General features: G+C 44.5%; 1 protein-coding gene across 1 annotated transcript; it reads left to right on the top strand.

Moving 5' to 3' along the window:
• Positions 1 to 13,257: 13,257 nt before the first annotated feature.
• LOC111751546 (reactive oxygen species modulator 1-like) lies at positions 13,258 to 14,746 on the top strand. The gene has a single exon (XM_064268338.1). It carries the CDS (start codon positions 14,107 to 14,109, stop codon positions 14,344 to 14,346), a length of 240 nt encoding a protein of 79 aa, XP_064124408.1. The 5' UTR covers positions 13,258 to 14,106; the 3' UTR covers positions 14,347 to 14,746.
• The last annotated feature ends 2,816 nt before the right edge of the window (positions 14,747 to 17,562 follow it).

Genomic DNA, 17,562 nt, shown 5'->3' with positions numbered 1-17,562 from the left:
TTAGAAACCTTTACACGTTTTTGAGAGGAGGGAAGACAGGACGTTTGGGGAAGATTATTAACAGTGTGTGTTAGATGGAAAGAGGAAAGGAAAAAATAAAGGAGGAAGACTCAGCTGGAAAAATACTATCACAACCAAATGCAAGGCAACCCAGTTAAAATGTAGAAAATAGAAACAAATCACCACCACGTAATATTTATTTGGTGTCTGAGTGAATGTGAACATATTATGCTAGGTGCCAAGCATGACTCAAAAGACACAGTATTCTTTTATTAGAGTTTACACACCAGCTCGGTGGCAGAATGTAATATAAAGCAGCTAAAAACTCAAACCTCAGCAATTATCAAGATTAGCTGGCTAATCTCGACACTAGGTAAATGTCCAGGAATTTAGCAGTTTCGTCTGGCCAACTAGTATAAATATTTGGAATTTAATTATTTGGTTGATATGTAGCTCTTTCCCTCTCATTTTTGCTCTCAAGTGGTTATTTCTGCTCATTTTCACAGTAATCATCCACACTCCTCCCCCCGAAAAGCCCTCTACTCAGACAAATCTTTTTGTACATTCTATTTCTAGCCCCACTCCCAAATCCAGTGCAGATTGTTTGCTAGTTTTGTGGTGTGTTATGCTACTGTGTCTGAGGTTAGGGGCGTGGGTGGAAATGTGGAGAGACACATTCACACAGGGGAGAAGTCCTCTTGAAAGAACAGGACTTTAGAAGTCTTGAGGAAATGAAGAGGTTTCTAGAGCTCGAGGTCATCCCCTAAGTGGCCACACCCTTGTTGTCACACAACATAACACAGGAACAGCTACTGTGTCTGTAACATGCCCATAATAAAGGAATGACTGATTCAGGACTCAGAATGTGGTTGAGAGGAAGAAAGATCTAGGGAACTGAGCTGGGCACGTACCACCGAGCAGTATCAATCCTCTGACTTATTACTGATAAGACCACCAAACCTGTTGCCATCAAGTCGATTCTGACCCATAGCAACCCTATAGGACAGAGTAGAACTGCCCCATATGGTTTCCAAGGAGTGCCTGGCAGATTGGAACTGCCCACCTTTTGGTTAGCAGCCATAGATCTTAACCACTACACCACTGGAGTCTCCTATTACTGATAGGAACTCTAATAAGATTACATAAAGTTACAAGCTTAAGGAAAGTCAAGGTCAGAACAAGAAGGAAGGACTGCTCAGAATGACTCCTTTCTTGGGATAAGTTCCAGGCTCACTGTGCGGTTGGCAGTGTGTTATCTTTTTATGGGGTGTAGGAAAGGGGCAGGGCCTGGAAGAGGCATCCGAGATACACCCAGACAATGTTTGCACAGCCAGGTGGTGTGGGACATGCTCTGGCTTATTGCAGGTGGCCAAAGGGAGGAGACTTTTGGCTTGGGTACCAGGTGGGTCATGGGCAAGTCAGTCCTTGAGCTGTAGTTGGACTGAAGATCAGTGAATGCAAACTGGTGATTAAGAATGAGGTCACTGCCCCAGGGCCTGCCCCAAGCAAGCTTACAGGTGGAGTTTTGTTTTTGCTGTCTCTTTGCCTCTTCTTTTTGATCTCCTGTTTTAATACTCTTTAACCCTGAGTTTTCTAACCCTCCAAGCCTATCCTCTCAAGAAAATTTTTCACATCCCAAGTCATACTCCTTTCTTTATCCTCCACTCAATAGCTATTTTCTCTGTGTCCTAGTCTTAGTCTTTTGTCACGAGGAAAGGGAGCTAATACATTATGTCACACAAAAGTGGGACTACCGGGCAGTCAGCTTGTGAGGTCTTCCTTCTTGGAGGCATTTACGTGGTGGGACTTCAAGCATTGTGGCAGATGTATGGAAGTACCATTTCAGGCAAGTAACCCTTTCTGGAGTCCCTCAGGTCACACTGTTTGGTGGTTGTTTACCGTAACTCCACAGGAGACTGTTCAAAGCTATGTTGTGAAATTGTACTCAATTATAGTCATTAATGAAACAAAAGGATCAGATTGATGCTCAGGGATTAATTGGCTTTTGTGATTTCCTAAGAAGAAAAAATCAACATATTTTTGATCAATTCAAGTAAAGGTTCAGATTTAAACTACTGATTTTCCAAAATAAGTATTTTGCATTAGTAGTTTCTTAGGGCTGCTGTAAAGTAACAAAATACCATAAGCTGAGTGGCTTTAAGCAATAGAAACGTATTCTCTCATGGTTCTGGAGGTCAGTCTGAAATCCGGGTGTCAGAGGCTCCAAGCTTCCTCAGAAGGCTCCAGGGAAGAATTCTTCGTTGCCTCTTCCAGCCTGTGGTGGCTCCCAGCAATCCTTGGTGCCCCTGGCAGCTTCCTCTTTCCAGTCTCTGCCTCCATCATCACAAGCTCCTTTCCGCTGTATCTCCTCTGCGTCTCTGCATCCGACTCCCTCTCCTTCTTCCTACAGAGACACCAGCCATTGGACTTAGGGCCCATCCTAATTCCGCGTGGCCCCGTCGGAACTTGATTGTACCCGCACAGATCCCATCTCCAAGTAAGATCGTGTTCAAAGGCTCTGGGTGGACATGAATTTTGGGGGGACACTATTTAACTCAATGGAGCGCTAGTGGCACAGTGGTAAGGGCTTGGCTGCTAACCAAAAGGTCAGCAGTTCAAGTCCACCAGCCACTCTTTGGAAACCCTACGGAGCAGTTCTCCTCTGTCCTATAGGGTCGCTATGAGTCAGAATCAACTTGATGACAACAGATCTGGTTTGGTTATTCAACTAACTGTAGAAACCAAACACAAATTTCCCAGGAGATAAAGTAATCTTTTTTTTTTAACTTGCCTTGTGTAAAGAAACTACCCCCATGTAGAGATCATCGTGGGGTTTGGGCTAATTTGGTATTATTCTGGCACTGCAGCAGGTGAGTGATCACGGTGGCAATGCTGAGCCCAGGACCCAGTCTCCTGAGAACTTCTCTCCTGCACTTTGGGTCCCATGGCTTCACCTCAGCCACAAAGGTGTGTGGGGCAGAACCTATCTCCTTTGTTGTTTTTGAGGTTTCTGAGACCCTGGTGGTGCCAACTGTTAACACACTCGGCTGCTAACTGGAAGGTTGGAGGTTCATGTCCACCCCGAGGTGCCTCAGAAAAAAGGCCTGGCCGTCTGCTTCCAGCACTGAGAACCCTACGGGGCACGGTGCTACTCTGACACACACGGGGTTGCCGTGAGTTGAGGCTGACTTGACAGCAGCTGGTTTGGTTCTTCATAAATTCTCTTTTGCCCTGGCCTTTCCCTAGACTCCCAGCCTTCCTCCTGTGTCTTCTGATTTGCTCCTTAAGGTCTTGCTCCACATAACTGCCATTGCACTGGGCTGCTCTGAGCCAGAGTACACCTCGCCGTTCCTGTGTCCTTAAAGGAAAGGAGTCAGCAAGCACCCGGTGCCCTCTAATTATGCCTACTCCCTCTGGCTCTGCTAATTTTTTCCTTATCTTTTCTGCTCACCGTATCCTTATTAGCCATACCAAAATTTCAGTACAGAAGTGCTTTATTGTCACAGGATGTACAAACAATAATTAATCTGTCCAACATACTTATAGATTGTCAGGTATTCACACTAGGTTATGATTATGATAATTATTATTTTTATTTTGACATTGCATCTGTTACAGTGAAATATCACACACCATCATTAAACAATGGTTATGTTGAACTATATGTAACGACATGAATGGAAATAAGTTCATGTTATATTGTTAAATTTAAAAAGCAAGTCACAAAGCAGTATGAGGAACATGTCCCTATCTCTGGGATTGAAGAAATGAAAAGGTCTGTGTATATGTGCAGAGAAAAAGCCTGAAAAGCTATGGTGGGGTAATAGGTGATTTTTTTTTTTTCCTTTATTTGCTGAAGGACCAATAAAAGGGTCATTTTGTAACTGGGTTGGGGAATAATTCTTCCCCTCCTTCCTTGGCTTCATCACTCACCAGCAATGCATCAGTGATCCTAAGAACAGAGGCTGCCCTGACCTTCTCTGCAGTCTTCATCTGCCTCAGGCCAACACTTAATTTGCTTCTGTGCTCTGGGATCTGGTATCCTGTTCCCTCTTGGGATTTGCTGGGTGTAACTAATTATTCCACTTCCCAACCAGAACAATCGCAAGTGGAGGAGGAATTTCCTAAATGAAATGCTGTCAGAATCTTTGCTCTCCTGCTTTTGCCCATTATTCCTCTACCCCGCTACATCCCGTCCATTTTCCTCTGGAAAAAGTGAGTATCAAAGGCAGAAGGATGCCTTTGCCGTCCCTGAGAGTCAGTGGGCTTGTGGCTTAGGGAGAACCCTCATCAGCTTCCTTGGTGGGGTGTGTCTAGGAATTCAGACAATGTGTTCTCTGGCTGGTAAGACTGGGACAGGACAAGATACTGATTTCCAGTGTCTGGGCAGCCTCTTGCTGTCTAACCTTTGCAGCATCTACCCAGGGAAAGCCCCACTCCCAGCTCCTAACCCTAACGCCAGCCTGCCCCAGCCCCAGCCCCTAGCAGAGGACTATGGCTCTACCCAGTGCTTTAGGAGAAAGGGACTGCCCTTTTGCCACCTCCATCCCCAGCCATCCCATCTCTCCAAGGTCTTTCCTTATGTAAGATGGAATGATAGGAGTAAAACAAGGTATGCTTGAACAGGCAAAAATTCCAATTTATCCAAAGATAAATATTGCTGAGTGCTCAGCACTATAGTAGAACTCAAAGGTTAAGATCCATGTGTGCCGAGATGAACTACACCTACTCCAGACTGGGGGTGGCTTGGGGGATGTCAAGGCAAGTTTCCTGGAGGATATTATGCCTGAGCTGAGTCCTGAAAAACAGAAGGGAGTGGGGAGAATAGGGGGTGGGGAAAAGGAACATTCTAGGCAGAGGCAGTGAGCTAAAGAAGTGTGGACACATATTCAGAGAATTGTAAATAATTCAGGTTAGTTGAAGCGGCAGGCATGAAGAAGAGGGAAGCCAGGCTGGGTTTGTAAGACTTTAAACACCATGCTAGGGACCCAGACTATTAGCAATGGGGAGCATAAAAGGGTTTTTAAGAAAGGGAGGGTCTGGTTATTCCCTTTCAAGTTTCCTACCCACTAATTATTGACATAGATTTTATTGATATATATGGGTTAAGAGGCCCATTTTCTGTCAAACACCATTGATCCAGAGGAGTGAAAGACAAAAACAAAACAAAAAATCTCAAAACACACAAAAGCAAAATAAGAGCAACTCAATGTGTGTTATCTTATTTTTTGAAACAAGAATTTCTAAATATTTTACTCTTAAAATTAGCATTTCTGTTAAAAAATGCAGAAGATAGTAAAAGACACTGATACCCAGCTCAAATTTTGCTACCCATTCTAGCCATCATATTCTAGGGTCTGCCAAAATTAAGGAAGCCCTCTTCTCTAGATTAGACTACTTTGAATGCAGAGAGATCAAAGCTTCAGGACACCTAGGGCCAGGTGGCTTCACACCGTCCTTATTCCCCACAAGTCCTCTGCCTGAGGGGGAATCTGAATCATCTTAAGGTTCTCACTCCCATAGCTAGTGTTGAAAACACTTTCCAAATGGGAGGCAGATGATGGAGGGGCCTTGCCTGAAGTCTGCAGCCAAACCCTGGCAGGTGTTCTGTATCTTCTTATAACCGAACCCAAGGTACCAATTGTCATCCAATTATAAATGACTTCCTTTTTCCTAAAATCTGGCTTTCTTACTAGTCTACCTATGGAGATATACATATCAAAAAAGCAAGCCAACCACATCGACCTGGATCACCGTAGAGAGTCCTGAACGGAGCAGGAGAAAAATGTAGAACAAAAATCAAATTCATAAAAGAAGACTAGACTTACTGGCCTGATAGAGACTGGAAGAACCCCTGAGCCTATGGCCCTAAGACACCCCTCTGACTTAGAACTGCAGCCATTCCTAGAAACCACCTTCCAGCCAAGCAAGAGACAGGCCTATAAAGTAAACAATAACACCCGAAAAGAATGTGCTCCATAGAACAAGCAATTATGGGAAACCAAAATGGCAACATTGCCCAAAAGTAAAGAAAAGAACGCAGGAAAGGGTAAGAAAACCAGAGGAAATGGAACAGGGAACCCGGGGCAGAAATGGGGAGAGTGTTGACACAGCTGGGGATGATAACCAATGTCATGCAACACTTTGTGTACAATTTGTTGAATGGGAAACTAATTTGCTCTGTAAACTTTCACCTAAAACACAATAAAATATTTAAAAAAAAAAGGTAAAGCAAGCTGGATTTCTTAATAATAGGATTGTATGTTTTACTTATTCTCCCTCAGCCTATCTTTCTGGAAAGGGTGCACCAATTTTGGCATGCCTTATCTATCACTGATCACTTATCACTTAGGATGGACTTGCAGCTTTCTCAGTTGTAACAAAAAACTGAACTTAAACTGACTTTAAAACAATAAGGTAATGTATTCGCTCACATATCAGGAAGTTCCAGCATAGGGCAGCTTCAAGCATGGCATGATCAAGGTTTCCTCTCCATTTCTCTGCAATTCCCTCAGCTCTGCCCTTATTCGTGTGCTGGCTTGGTACTCAGGCTTTATCATCATGAGATGGGCACCAACAGCAACTAAGACAACCTGCTGCCTTGTTGACAGCCTCTCCTCCAACTGTTGGAGTAACAGTCTTTCCCTTCTGTCTTATTGGGCCAACTTAGGTCACTTGCCCATCCTTAGACCAATAATGGTTGCCCAAAAGATGCCATGCTCTGATTGGCTTTAGCCTGGATCCCTGGACCAATCACTGGCAAGGGGAGGTGGGTTTAGCAAGACTGGTTTCTTTAGACTAATCAGGACCTACTCATAGAGCAGCATGAGCCAGCTCCCCCTGAGTCACGTGGTCTGCAAATCTGAGTTCTAATAAGAGGAAGGAAGGACAGATAAAGTGCTTGGCAGACAGCTAAGGGTATCTACAACTCCTTGCTTAAGCACAAAATTCACAGTCTGTTAATCCCCTTAGTTCTCAATTCCTGGCGGTGTCAGGGGTCTCTCACCCCACTGGGGAGTTTCCTGACAGTTTCGCTAGCAGCTCCTTGACTTCCCTGTTCTAGTATTCCTCTAGGACTACTAGTCTCAGCTGAGCGCCGTCTTGTTTACTGTTATTTCATGTGTTCTAGTCTTACCTCCCGAGCAAAATGTAAGCTACCTAAAGATAGAGCTTGTGACATATAAAAATAAATCCCCTGGGAGCAAGGATGCTTTCCAGAGGCAGTCTATAATAACATGTAAGTCAACAACTTCATCCATCAGTTGGAAACAATACGAGGCATAGGGATGTACTCTAGAACAAAAATGCTACCCTTTTTGAGTCCGTGGGTGGTACAAAAAGTTAAAACACTCAATTACTAACTGAAAGGTTGGAGGTTCAAGCCCAACCAGAGGTGCTTAGGAAGGAAGGGCTGGCGATATACTTCTGAAAAAATCAGCCTTTGAAAAATCCTCTGGAGAGAGATGCAGACAAATCAAAACCACGATAATATATCGCTTTACCTCCACTAGGATGGCTAGGATCAAAGAAGTGGAAAACAACAAATGTCAGCAAGGATGTAGAGAAACTGGAACTTTTATCCATTGCTGGTGAGAATGCAAAATGGTGTAGCTGCTGTGGAAAACAGTTTGGTGGCTCCTCAAAAAGTTAAACATAGAGCTACCATATGATCCAGCAACTCCACTCCTAGGCAAGAGACTTGAAAGCAGAGACACAAACAGAAACCTGTACACCCATGTTCATTGCAGCATTTCTCACAATTGCCTAAAGGCGGAAACAACCTAAATATCCATCAAAAGTGAATGGATTAAAAAAATGTGATGTATACATATAATGGAGTATTATTCAGCCGTAAAGAGAAATAAAGTCCTCATACTAGCTACGATATGGATGGACCTTGAAAACATTATGCTGAATGAAGTAAGTCAATCACAAAAGGACAAATATTGTATGATCTCACTCATGTGAAATATCGAGAATAGGCAAATGTATAGAGACTGAAGTTTATTTGTGGTTACCAGGGGCGGAAGGGAGAGGGAGAAAGGGAGCCATTATTTAGGAAACTTTGAGTTTCTGTTTATGGTGAAGAAAAACTTGGCAACAGATTTTGATGATGGGCGCTCAACATGATTAATGTAATTGATGCCACTAAATTGTACACATAAAAAAAAAAGTTAAATTGGCAAAGGTGCTAAACATATTTTTACAACTAAAAAAGAAGAAAACTTTATGGAGCACAGATCTACTCTGACATACATGGGGTCGCCATGAGTCAGAATCAACTCAATGGCAACTGGCGACTTGTTAGGATACCCTCAAGAATGCAATCTTCTGGGTATATTTATGCCAGAGTAATCCTCTAATGTTCAGCTCTGACCATGCCACCCTCCTGCTCAGAATCCTCCAATCGTTGAGCAGCCCTGAGCCTGGCACTAGGGACTTTCCGATCTGGTCCTCACTCATCATTCGAGCCACTTCCATACGTAGATCCTACTGGGCCAAGCAGCGCTATTTACCGTTTTGCCTCTGAGCCCTCCCCGACACTATCCCCACTCTGGAATGCCTTCCTTTTCCATCACCGCTTCTTGACATTTTCAAAGCTTGGCTCACACGTCGCTTCTTCCTCACAGAACTGGACTGAGGCCTGAGTACGCCTTGGAAAAAATGTCCTGTAAATATTTATTCTATGCTTATTTTGTGGCGTCAGAAAGTGATTTTATGTAAATAAACATGAAAACGTTTCTTTTATATTTAATGTAAAGGATTTATCTCATGCATTGAACGTAAGATAATAACTCATTGGGAATGGCTTCCATTTTATAGTTTCCCTTACTCATAACTGGATAGCATTAGTCACAAGGGATAATTCAGGCACTTACCTGACAAGTCACAAAGAACCTTCGGACGTGAATTTGACGTGGATAATCACAAATACTTTTTAATGAGTTTATGTCTACTGAAACCACAAACCAAGTTTGTAAATAGGATTTCTCCTTAACTGACACTTTCTTTTTATAACGTCTTGAGTTAGAGAAACAGCTGTTGCTGAAGTCTCAGAGAAGTGATCTCAAAGTCTTATTGTACATTTATCTTGTGATATATTCTGATCGCAGTTCATCACATTAAGTGCAATGGGCTACCCAACCACATCACTGGAGTAAATTTCCACAGCATTAATTCAGTGTAATTTAGCCACATGCTGGAGTTTTCATAAATGCAAAAATAGGTCTGCTCATAATTGACTTGCAGTAAATGAATCTTGAAATTAAGTTCACAACACAGCAGAAGTAAAAAAAAAAAAATCCCATTTTATATTCCGTTTCGAACTCAGATAGTTAATCAACATTGTCACATGAAATGTCTTTTTCAAAAAACAGATAAACTTACTAATCAACCTGACTGGCTAAAGCAGAGTCAACATTCTGGGGCAAAAGAAATAGAAAAAGATTTCTCATGTTCCTGAAATTCTTCAGTCTTTAGTTATCTTTTCCCACTTAGACACTGGGTTTTGGTTTTGGTTTAAAAAGGAGTTCCCAGGCGGTACAAGTGGTTAAGTGCTTGACAGCTAACTGAAAGGTCAGTGGTTTGAACCCACGCAGTGGTGCCTCAGAAGAAAGGCCTGGCACTCTCCTTCTGTAAGATCACAGCCATTGAAAGCCTGTGGAGCACAGTTCTCCTCTGAAACACACGGGGTCGCCATGAGCAGGAACAAGACTTGACAACTGTTTTTTGTTTTTTTTTTAAATAATATTTTATTGTGCTTTTGGTGAAAGTTTGCACAGCAAATTAGGTTCCCATTTAATAATTTTTATACAAACTGTTCAGTGACATTGGTTACATTTTTCACAATGTGTCAACATTCTCATTATCTCTGTCTCGCTGTTGCATTTCCAACAATCTAGTTTCCCTGCCCCCCTTACCGTGTCATCTTTGCTTTAGAGTAAATGTTGACCATTTGGTCTCATATGGATTTTTTTTTTTTAAATAATTTTTATTGTGCTTTAAGTGCAAGTTTACAAATCAAGTCAGACTGTCACATATAAGCTTATATACACCTTACTCCATACACCCACTTACTCTCCCCCTAATGAGTCAGCCCGCTCCCTCCTTCCAGTCTCTCCTTTCGTGACAGTTTTGCCAGTTTCTAACCCTCTCTATCCTCCCATCTCCCCTCCAGACAGAAGATGCCAACACAGTCTCAAGTGTCCACCTGATACAAGTAGCTCACTCTTCATCAGCATTTCTCTCCAACCCACTGTCCAGTCCCTTCCATGTCTGATGAGTTGTCTTTGGGAATGGTTCCTGTCCTGAGCCAACAGAAGGTTTGGGGACCATGACCGCCAGGATCCCTCTAGTCTCAGTCAGACCATTAAGTGTGGTCTTTTTATGAGAATTTGGGGTCTGCATCCCACTGTTCTCCTGCTCCCTCAGGGGTTCTCTGTTGTGCTCCCTGTCAGGGCAGTCATTGGTTGTGGCCGGGCACCATCTAGTTCTTCTGGTCTCAGGATGATGTAGGTCTCTGTTTCATATGGACGTTTTTTAAAGGGGCATGGTACTCATGAGTGATATTCTTTATTTTATGAGCCAATCTGTTATTTAGCTGAAAGGTGACTCTGGCAGTAGTTTTGGTTCAAAGCTTAAAGGGTAGCTCTCAAGGCGATAGTCTGGAGGGGGAGGGAGGTACAACTGTTTTGTTTTATTTTAAATTAAATCACTCATTCTAGTAAAGACCCATACTCTATGCACTACTTGGGCTTAGAACTTCAGCTGGCTGTGCTGTTGACTTCCAGCAACTGTGTCAGCTGCTGGTTCAGGGTCTGTGGTTACGCCACCAAACCTAATGTTCACTATGCAAAAAGCACCCAACCAAAAAACCTTGATATGGCCAAGAAATCTCTTTTCTACCCTGGATGCTTTCTACTTTAATGGGAGCAGGGTTGATACATTTCTCCAGTCATGAAGGGAGTCACATGAGAAAACTTAGGTTAACCTGTATTACATTTCCTATTTATTCCAGAATTATTTTACTGTGCACCAAATAGAGGGGAACTGGGACTTCTGCTTGGCTGGTCACCCCTTAACCAGCACTGTCTCCCTGAAGCTTTGTGAACCGTTGAGCTGGAGATGAGCATCTCCATCCTCTGCACTTCCATCCAGCTTATACCTGTCACCAAGTGCTCTCCTGCGGTGGGCCTGCTGTGTCCCCTGTGTGAAGGCATAACCCTTGAAATCAGGGACCCTGTACTACTAACCTTACCAGAAGGACTCAGACTCCTTCCGTTTTCTTCACTCAGTTGCTCAAACCAAAACCCCAGGAGTAATCATGGTCCCTCTCTTTTCCTTACCCACCCCATCAATTTGCCAGCAAATCCCATGCACCAGTTCCCCCCAAATTACCCCCAAATTGTCCCTTCCCTCCCTATCACCTCAATCCAGGTCACCCTCTTCTCTGCCTGGATTCCCATAGTAATCTACTGCTCTTGGCCTGCTGTAGGATCTTCACTCACGTGCCACAGTGATGAATTTAAAATAATTTTTTTTTAATTAATTTAATTGAGGTAAAATGTATGCAACAAAATATATATGCTTTCAATGGATGTGACTTTGCTCATGAATCCCCCCTGAAATCCAGGAGAGCAGCTGGAAGGCTACCGCCATCATCCTGGTAACAGACGAGTACAGGGTCCCTGATTTCAAGGGTTATGCCTTCACACAGGGGACACAGCAGGCCCACCGCAGGAGAGCACTTGGTGACAGGTATAAGCTGGATGGAAGTGCAGAGGATGGAGACGCTCATCTCCAGCTCAACGGTTCACAACTGCTTCTTAGTCTCCGGTGCTGGTCTTGTCTCCTTACTGATCTCTTAATGTTGGGGTCCCCAGGACTTCATCTTGGGAGCTCTTCTCTTCTCCATGGATGATCTTACCTGGCCTCATGGCTTTAAATACCCTCCTCTCCCATCTGCTGGCCACTCATATTATCTCCAGCCCAGTTCTCCCTCCACACTCCAAACTTGTATGTCCGATAGTTTATCAGACATCCCACTTGTTGGGTGCCTTCAAATTGATTCCGACTATAGCAACCCTGTGTGACGGAGTAGAACTGCCCCATAGGGTTTTCTTGGCTATAATCATTACGGGAACAGACCACCAGGTTTTTCTCCCTTGGAGCCACTATGTGGGTTTGAACCACGAACCTTTGGGTTAGCAGTCGAGCACTTAACTGTTGCACCACCAGGGCTCATCTAATAGACATCTCCAACTCAACACATCCAGAGCTAAAATCCTAATCATGTCTCCTCCCCCAAAACCTGCTCCCCACCACAGCCTTCTCCGTCTAACCTGATGCCAATGCCCGTTCTCCTTTGCTCAGGACAAAATTCAAGTAGAGTCATCTCGACTACTCTTCCTTTTATGCCACGTGTCTAATTGGTCAGATTCCACATTCATAATGTATCTAAAATGCATTTCTCGCCACCTCCATAGCTACTAGCCTGGTCCCAATGGTCACCCTCGTCTGTTACCAAGATGATGGCGGTAGCCTTCCAGCTGCTCTCCTGGATTTCATCTTTGTCCTGTAGTCTATTCTCAACACAGTAACCAGAGAAGTCCTTAGAAACAACTCAGGACATGTCCTGCCTCTGCTCGAAATGCTCCAGCGGTTCCCCACCTCGCTCAGAACAGAAGCCAAAGCCCTAGGGGTGCCTCCTGGAGCTGCAGCCCCGCCCCTGCGCCTTTCCTGTTCTCCCCTCTCTCCCTCTACTCAGCCAGCCAGGCATGCTTCTGCCTCAGGACCAGGGCCCGGGACCTTCCCCCAGATAACTTGGGGCTTACTCCCTCACCCCTTCAAGTTGTTGCTCAGGTGACCCCTTCTCAGTGAGGTCTGCTCTGCTCACCTTATTTTAAACTTGCAGTCTGTCCCACCCCCGTCCCACCGCACTGTGTTCCCAAGCCCCCCTGAACCAAAACGGGCTGCCGTCAAGTCGGTTCTCACTCACGGTGACCCCGCGTGTGCACAGTAGACCTGCACTCCATAGGGCTTTCAAGGTTGCGACCTCTCGGAAGGAGATAGCTAGGCCTTTCTTCCGAGGCAGTTCTGGGTGAGTTCCAACTTCCAGCGTATTGGTTAGTAGTTGAGTGCTTCACCATTTGCACCACCCGGGAGCTCCTCCATGCCCCTCTCCCCTGCTTTGATTTTTCTTTCTTCCTTAGCATTTATTACCTCCTCATAGACACATAATTTACATACTTATTATGTTTACTGCTTTTCTGTCTTCCTTTACTAAAATGTAAGCTCCATGAATGGAAGAGCTGATGTATCCCAACTGCCTAAAACAGTGTCTGGCACATAGCTGGCACTCAATAAATATGTGTTAAATGCTAGCACAATCTCCGCCAGACTAAGCCCGGAATAACTAGATGGTGCCCAGTTACCATCACTGACTGCTCTGACAGGGATCACAATAGAGGGTCCCGGACAGATCAGGAGAAAAATGTAGAACAAAATTCAAATTCACAAAAGAAAAAGACCAGACTTGCTGGTCTGACAAGAAACTGGAGAAATTCTGCGAGTATGGCTCCTGGACACCGTTTTAACTCAGTACTGAAGTCACTCCCAAGGTTTAACCTTCAACCAAAGATTAGACAAATCTGTAAGACAAACAATAACACACGTGAGGGACATGCGTCATAGTTCAGTCATGTACACGAGACTAATGGGCACACCAGCCCAAAAGCAAAGACGAGAAGGCAGGAAGGGACGGGAAAACTGGACGAATGGAAACAGGGAACCCGGGGTGGAGAAGGGGAGAGTGTTGACACATATCGCAGGGTTGGCAACCAATGTCGCAAAACAATTTGTGTATTCAGTGTTTAATGAGAAACTAATTTCCTCTGTAAACTTTCACGTAAAGCACAATAAAAAAAATAAACACGATAAATGGATGAAATTAGATAAAGGACACTGAATGGGGTATATATGGACTCATTGCTAGGCAACTTTGGAGGTGAATTAATTCTGGCAGCATTTTAATTGCTTGTTAGCAGCCAAAAATTCTCACTTAGACAAAGAAGAAATTGCAAAGAGGTAACACACCGTGTAAGGGAGATGCCAGTGCCCATGGGTCCCTATGGGCAGTCCCAGCCAAGCTGCTTCGGCCACTTGAAGATGGGCTTCGTGATGGATTGTACCATGGGCATGGTGGCCGGGGCACTCTTTGGCACCTTTTCCTGTTTCAGGATGGGAATGTGGGGTCAGGAGCTGATGGGCGGCATTGAGAAAACCATGTCACAGCGTGGCAGCACCTTTGGCACGTTCACAGCCATGGGAATGGGCATCTTGTGCTGACCAGTGCAGTCATCCACCCCCTCCCATCAGTGCCAGCCCGTGTACTATAATAGAATGAGGTCTTTGACTAAAAACAAGGAACGGCAAAGGGCCAGTGCAGGGAGAGGGGAGAGGCCATATGTTTTAGGTTTTTCTCTGGTATGGCCGATAGCCTCTAGCCGAGCTTAAAAAAAACGTAAAAAATAAAATCCAGGGATGTTCTCAATGAGGAGAGATGCAAGAGGCCTCTTGGCTTTGATTTTGTGTGTCTCAATTCTACTGTGACATTTATTTTTTATTGAGACGATCCACTTACTGTAAAGCTCACCCTTTTAAAGTATGTAATTCAGCGGTTGTAATATAGTCACAAATTTATGTTCCCATCACCACTGTATAATTCAGACCATTCCATCACCCCAAAAAGAAGCCCGTACCCCTTAGCAGTCAGTCCTCATTCCCTCCTCTTCCCAGCCCCCAGCAACCACCAATCTACTTTCTGTCTTGATGGATTTCCCTGTTCTGGACATTTCACCCTAAATGGAGTATTATAATATGTGGCTTTTTGTGACTGGCTTCTGCCATATTTGATTAGCACCTGATCCAGAACATGAATGCCAGTTTACGCAGTGAGTGAGCTTGCAAGAGAAAGATTTCAGTTCAAGAAGCAAAAATTGCAAATTGATCACCAACATGTGACCGGAAAATACCAAACCCGTTGAGTTGATTCCGACTCATAGCGACCTTATAGGACAGAGTAGAACTGCCCCATAGGGTTTCACTAGGCTGTAATCCTTACAGAAGCAGACTGCCACATCTTTCTTCCTCGTTGCCACTGGTGCTTTTGAATCTCTGACCTTTTGGTTAGCAGCTGAGTGCTTAACCACTGCACCACAGTGCTTAAGGTTGGAAGTGGAAATAGGGCTGTGTGCAACTAGGACCCCCACAAAGCTTCCACTCTGACTACTTGTCTGTTCCCATGTCCACCCTTATCCCCCACTGAGGGGCACAGGAAGGAGCCAGAGACCACCTGAAGTCTAAGCAGGAGCACAGATTCTGGTCCCTGGGCAGCACAGTTTGTACCCGACTGCTAACCAAAAGGTTGGTGATTAGAACCTACTTAGTAGTGCTGTGGAGGAAAGGCCTGGCAATCTGCTCCTATAAAGAATATAGCCAAGAAAAGCTTATGGAGCAGTTCTGCTCTATAACGCATGGGGTTACCATGAGTTAGAGTTCCACAGCAATGGTCTTTTAAAAAATTTTTTTATTTGGGAGAACTTGCAAAATATTCTCTGCAGTGTGTGCTGGACTTAGATTGGCCCCTGAGGCTAGAGAGCCTAGCCAAATGTCAGGTCATTCTGGATGTTTCTGCTTTGATCCAGCCCAGAGCAGAGCCCTGGAAACAGGCCTGGGTGAGCCAGGAGCCCAGCCCCCAACAGGCCCCAGCCCTCCGGAAAAACAGCTCAGCAGTGGAGGAGCTAGTGATTGACCATTGGACTGTGGCTTTTGATGGCACTCCGCCAAGTCACCATTGATAGGCGGTGTCCACCAAAAACCTGTTATTTAAGGGAAATTTCTCTCCCGATAAGTAACAACCGGCTGTGACTGGTTCTGTTACTTGAAAGCCAGTTCTGTTTTTCTTTAAACAGGTCTGCTGGGCTTCTGGCGAGGGCTATTGTAAACACTTCCCATCATTCCTAAGTATTTTTAGCCCTAACTTTTGCAGTGCTGGGGAGAGACCCAAGGTCTTTGCTCCCTGTTTGTAAAGAAAGCCACCTGCTTTCCAGCAGGACCGAGCTGGTTGCTCTGGTGTTTATGACTGGATGTTGTAAAACCTGCAGAACTGGATGTGGCCTGACCTGCTGTGGTGCTCCCTCGTGGGTATGAGAAGCAGAGGACAAAGCTGTGCCTGGCCCAACAGGGAAAATCAGAGGGACGGTGTTCAGAATCCTCTGGTTATTGAGCTGGCAAGAAGGAAGAAGGTGGGGCAAAGGAAAAACCAAAATCAGGGAGGGGTGGGTCTGGCAAAGTTCTTCCCACCCCCACCCCCACCCAAAGGGCTCTCATCCTCATGTGTTGATTTATCTTATTTTTTATTTTATTGTGGTAAAAACTTACACCATCTCACCAATTTCTACATGTACAATTAACCACCATTGGTTATATCCTTCAAGTTGTTTAACCATTCTGGCTATCCTTTTCCATGCATTGATTTATTGATGATAAAGCAGTAGATTGGTTCAAGGGCAGACCTGGCTTCAAATGATGGCTCCATCACTTACTCACCGTGTGACCTGGAGCAAGTTACTCTCAAAGGATGCTGCAAGTTCCTCTGTGTCTCGGTGGTCTCCTTTGCCACCTGTGCCTGCAACAGGCTAAGAATTTAATTAATAGTAGTATCATCATCAGCCCATTTCTACTTTTCTCTTTAGACTCCAGGAGACGAGGACCCAGACATCCTTTATCTTTGTACCCCTAGTTCCAGGCACATATTAGGGATATGTTGCCTTCGAGTCGATTCCGACTCATAGTAACCCTATAGGACAGAGTAGAACTGCCCCATAGGATTTCCAAGGCTGTACATCTTTACAGAAGCAGACTGCCTCATCTTTGTCCCAAGGAGCTGGTGGGTTCCAACTGCCGACCCTTCGGTTAGCAGCCAGGCACTTTAAACCCTTCTCCACTAGGGCTTCTTTCCACATATTAGGAAATCTCCTAAATGCTCACTGCATTGAATAAAATTTTAAGTAAGGGGGAGAGAGTAGAAGGCAGATACTAATTTCTGGTGTTTAGATGTCACATTTTCTTGGAAAAGACTTTATGTTTGTTCAGAGACTCTTGGCAATGGACTAACTCTTACAAAGTAGCCGTTTTTATGAGCTAAGTGTAACCAATCCAAACCATACGGATCAAATTTCCTTTTAAGTGTTTGACTTTGCTTTTAGAAATGGAAGCCGGGAGGAGGCTTGTGAGGAAGAGAGGGCTTGGCAGGAGGAATTCTAGAGTTTACTGACCCAGAATGGAGGAGGGGGGAAAGGCTGAGTCCAAGACCTGGCTGGGTTGTGTCATTCCTAATAGGAAGCAGGTACTGAAAGTATGCTGTAGCTCGTTAAAATCCCTCCACAAATTGTTTCCTGCTGACGTTCCTCCCCTTCTACCTGATGACCCCAAACGTTTGCAAGATAAAGATGTGCGCCTGAAATTTCAGTTCTACCCTGTCGTTTTGTGCTAAATGGACTT

The sequence above is a fragment of the Loxodonta africana genome, chromosome 15, assembly GCF_030014295.1.
Source record: "Loxodonta africana isolate mLoxAfr1 chromosome 15, mLoxAfr1.hap2, whole genome shotgun sequence".
NCBI classification, from domain to species: Eukaryota; Metazoa; Chordata; class Mammalia; order Proboscidea; family Elephantidae; genus Loxodonta; species Loxodonta africana.
The sequence above is the reverse complement of the archived record's forward strand: the minus strand, read 5'-3'. Positions and strand labels throughout refer to the sequence as shown.

Bases quoted from the DNA above. Each gene is read 5' to 3' on its own strand.
- LOC111751546 (XM_064268338.1), top strand. From the start codon at position 14,107: ATGCCAGTGCCCATGGGTCCCTATGGGCAGTCCCAGCCAAGCTGCTTC.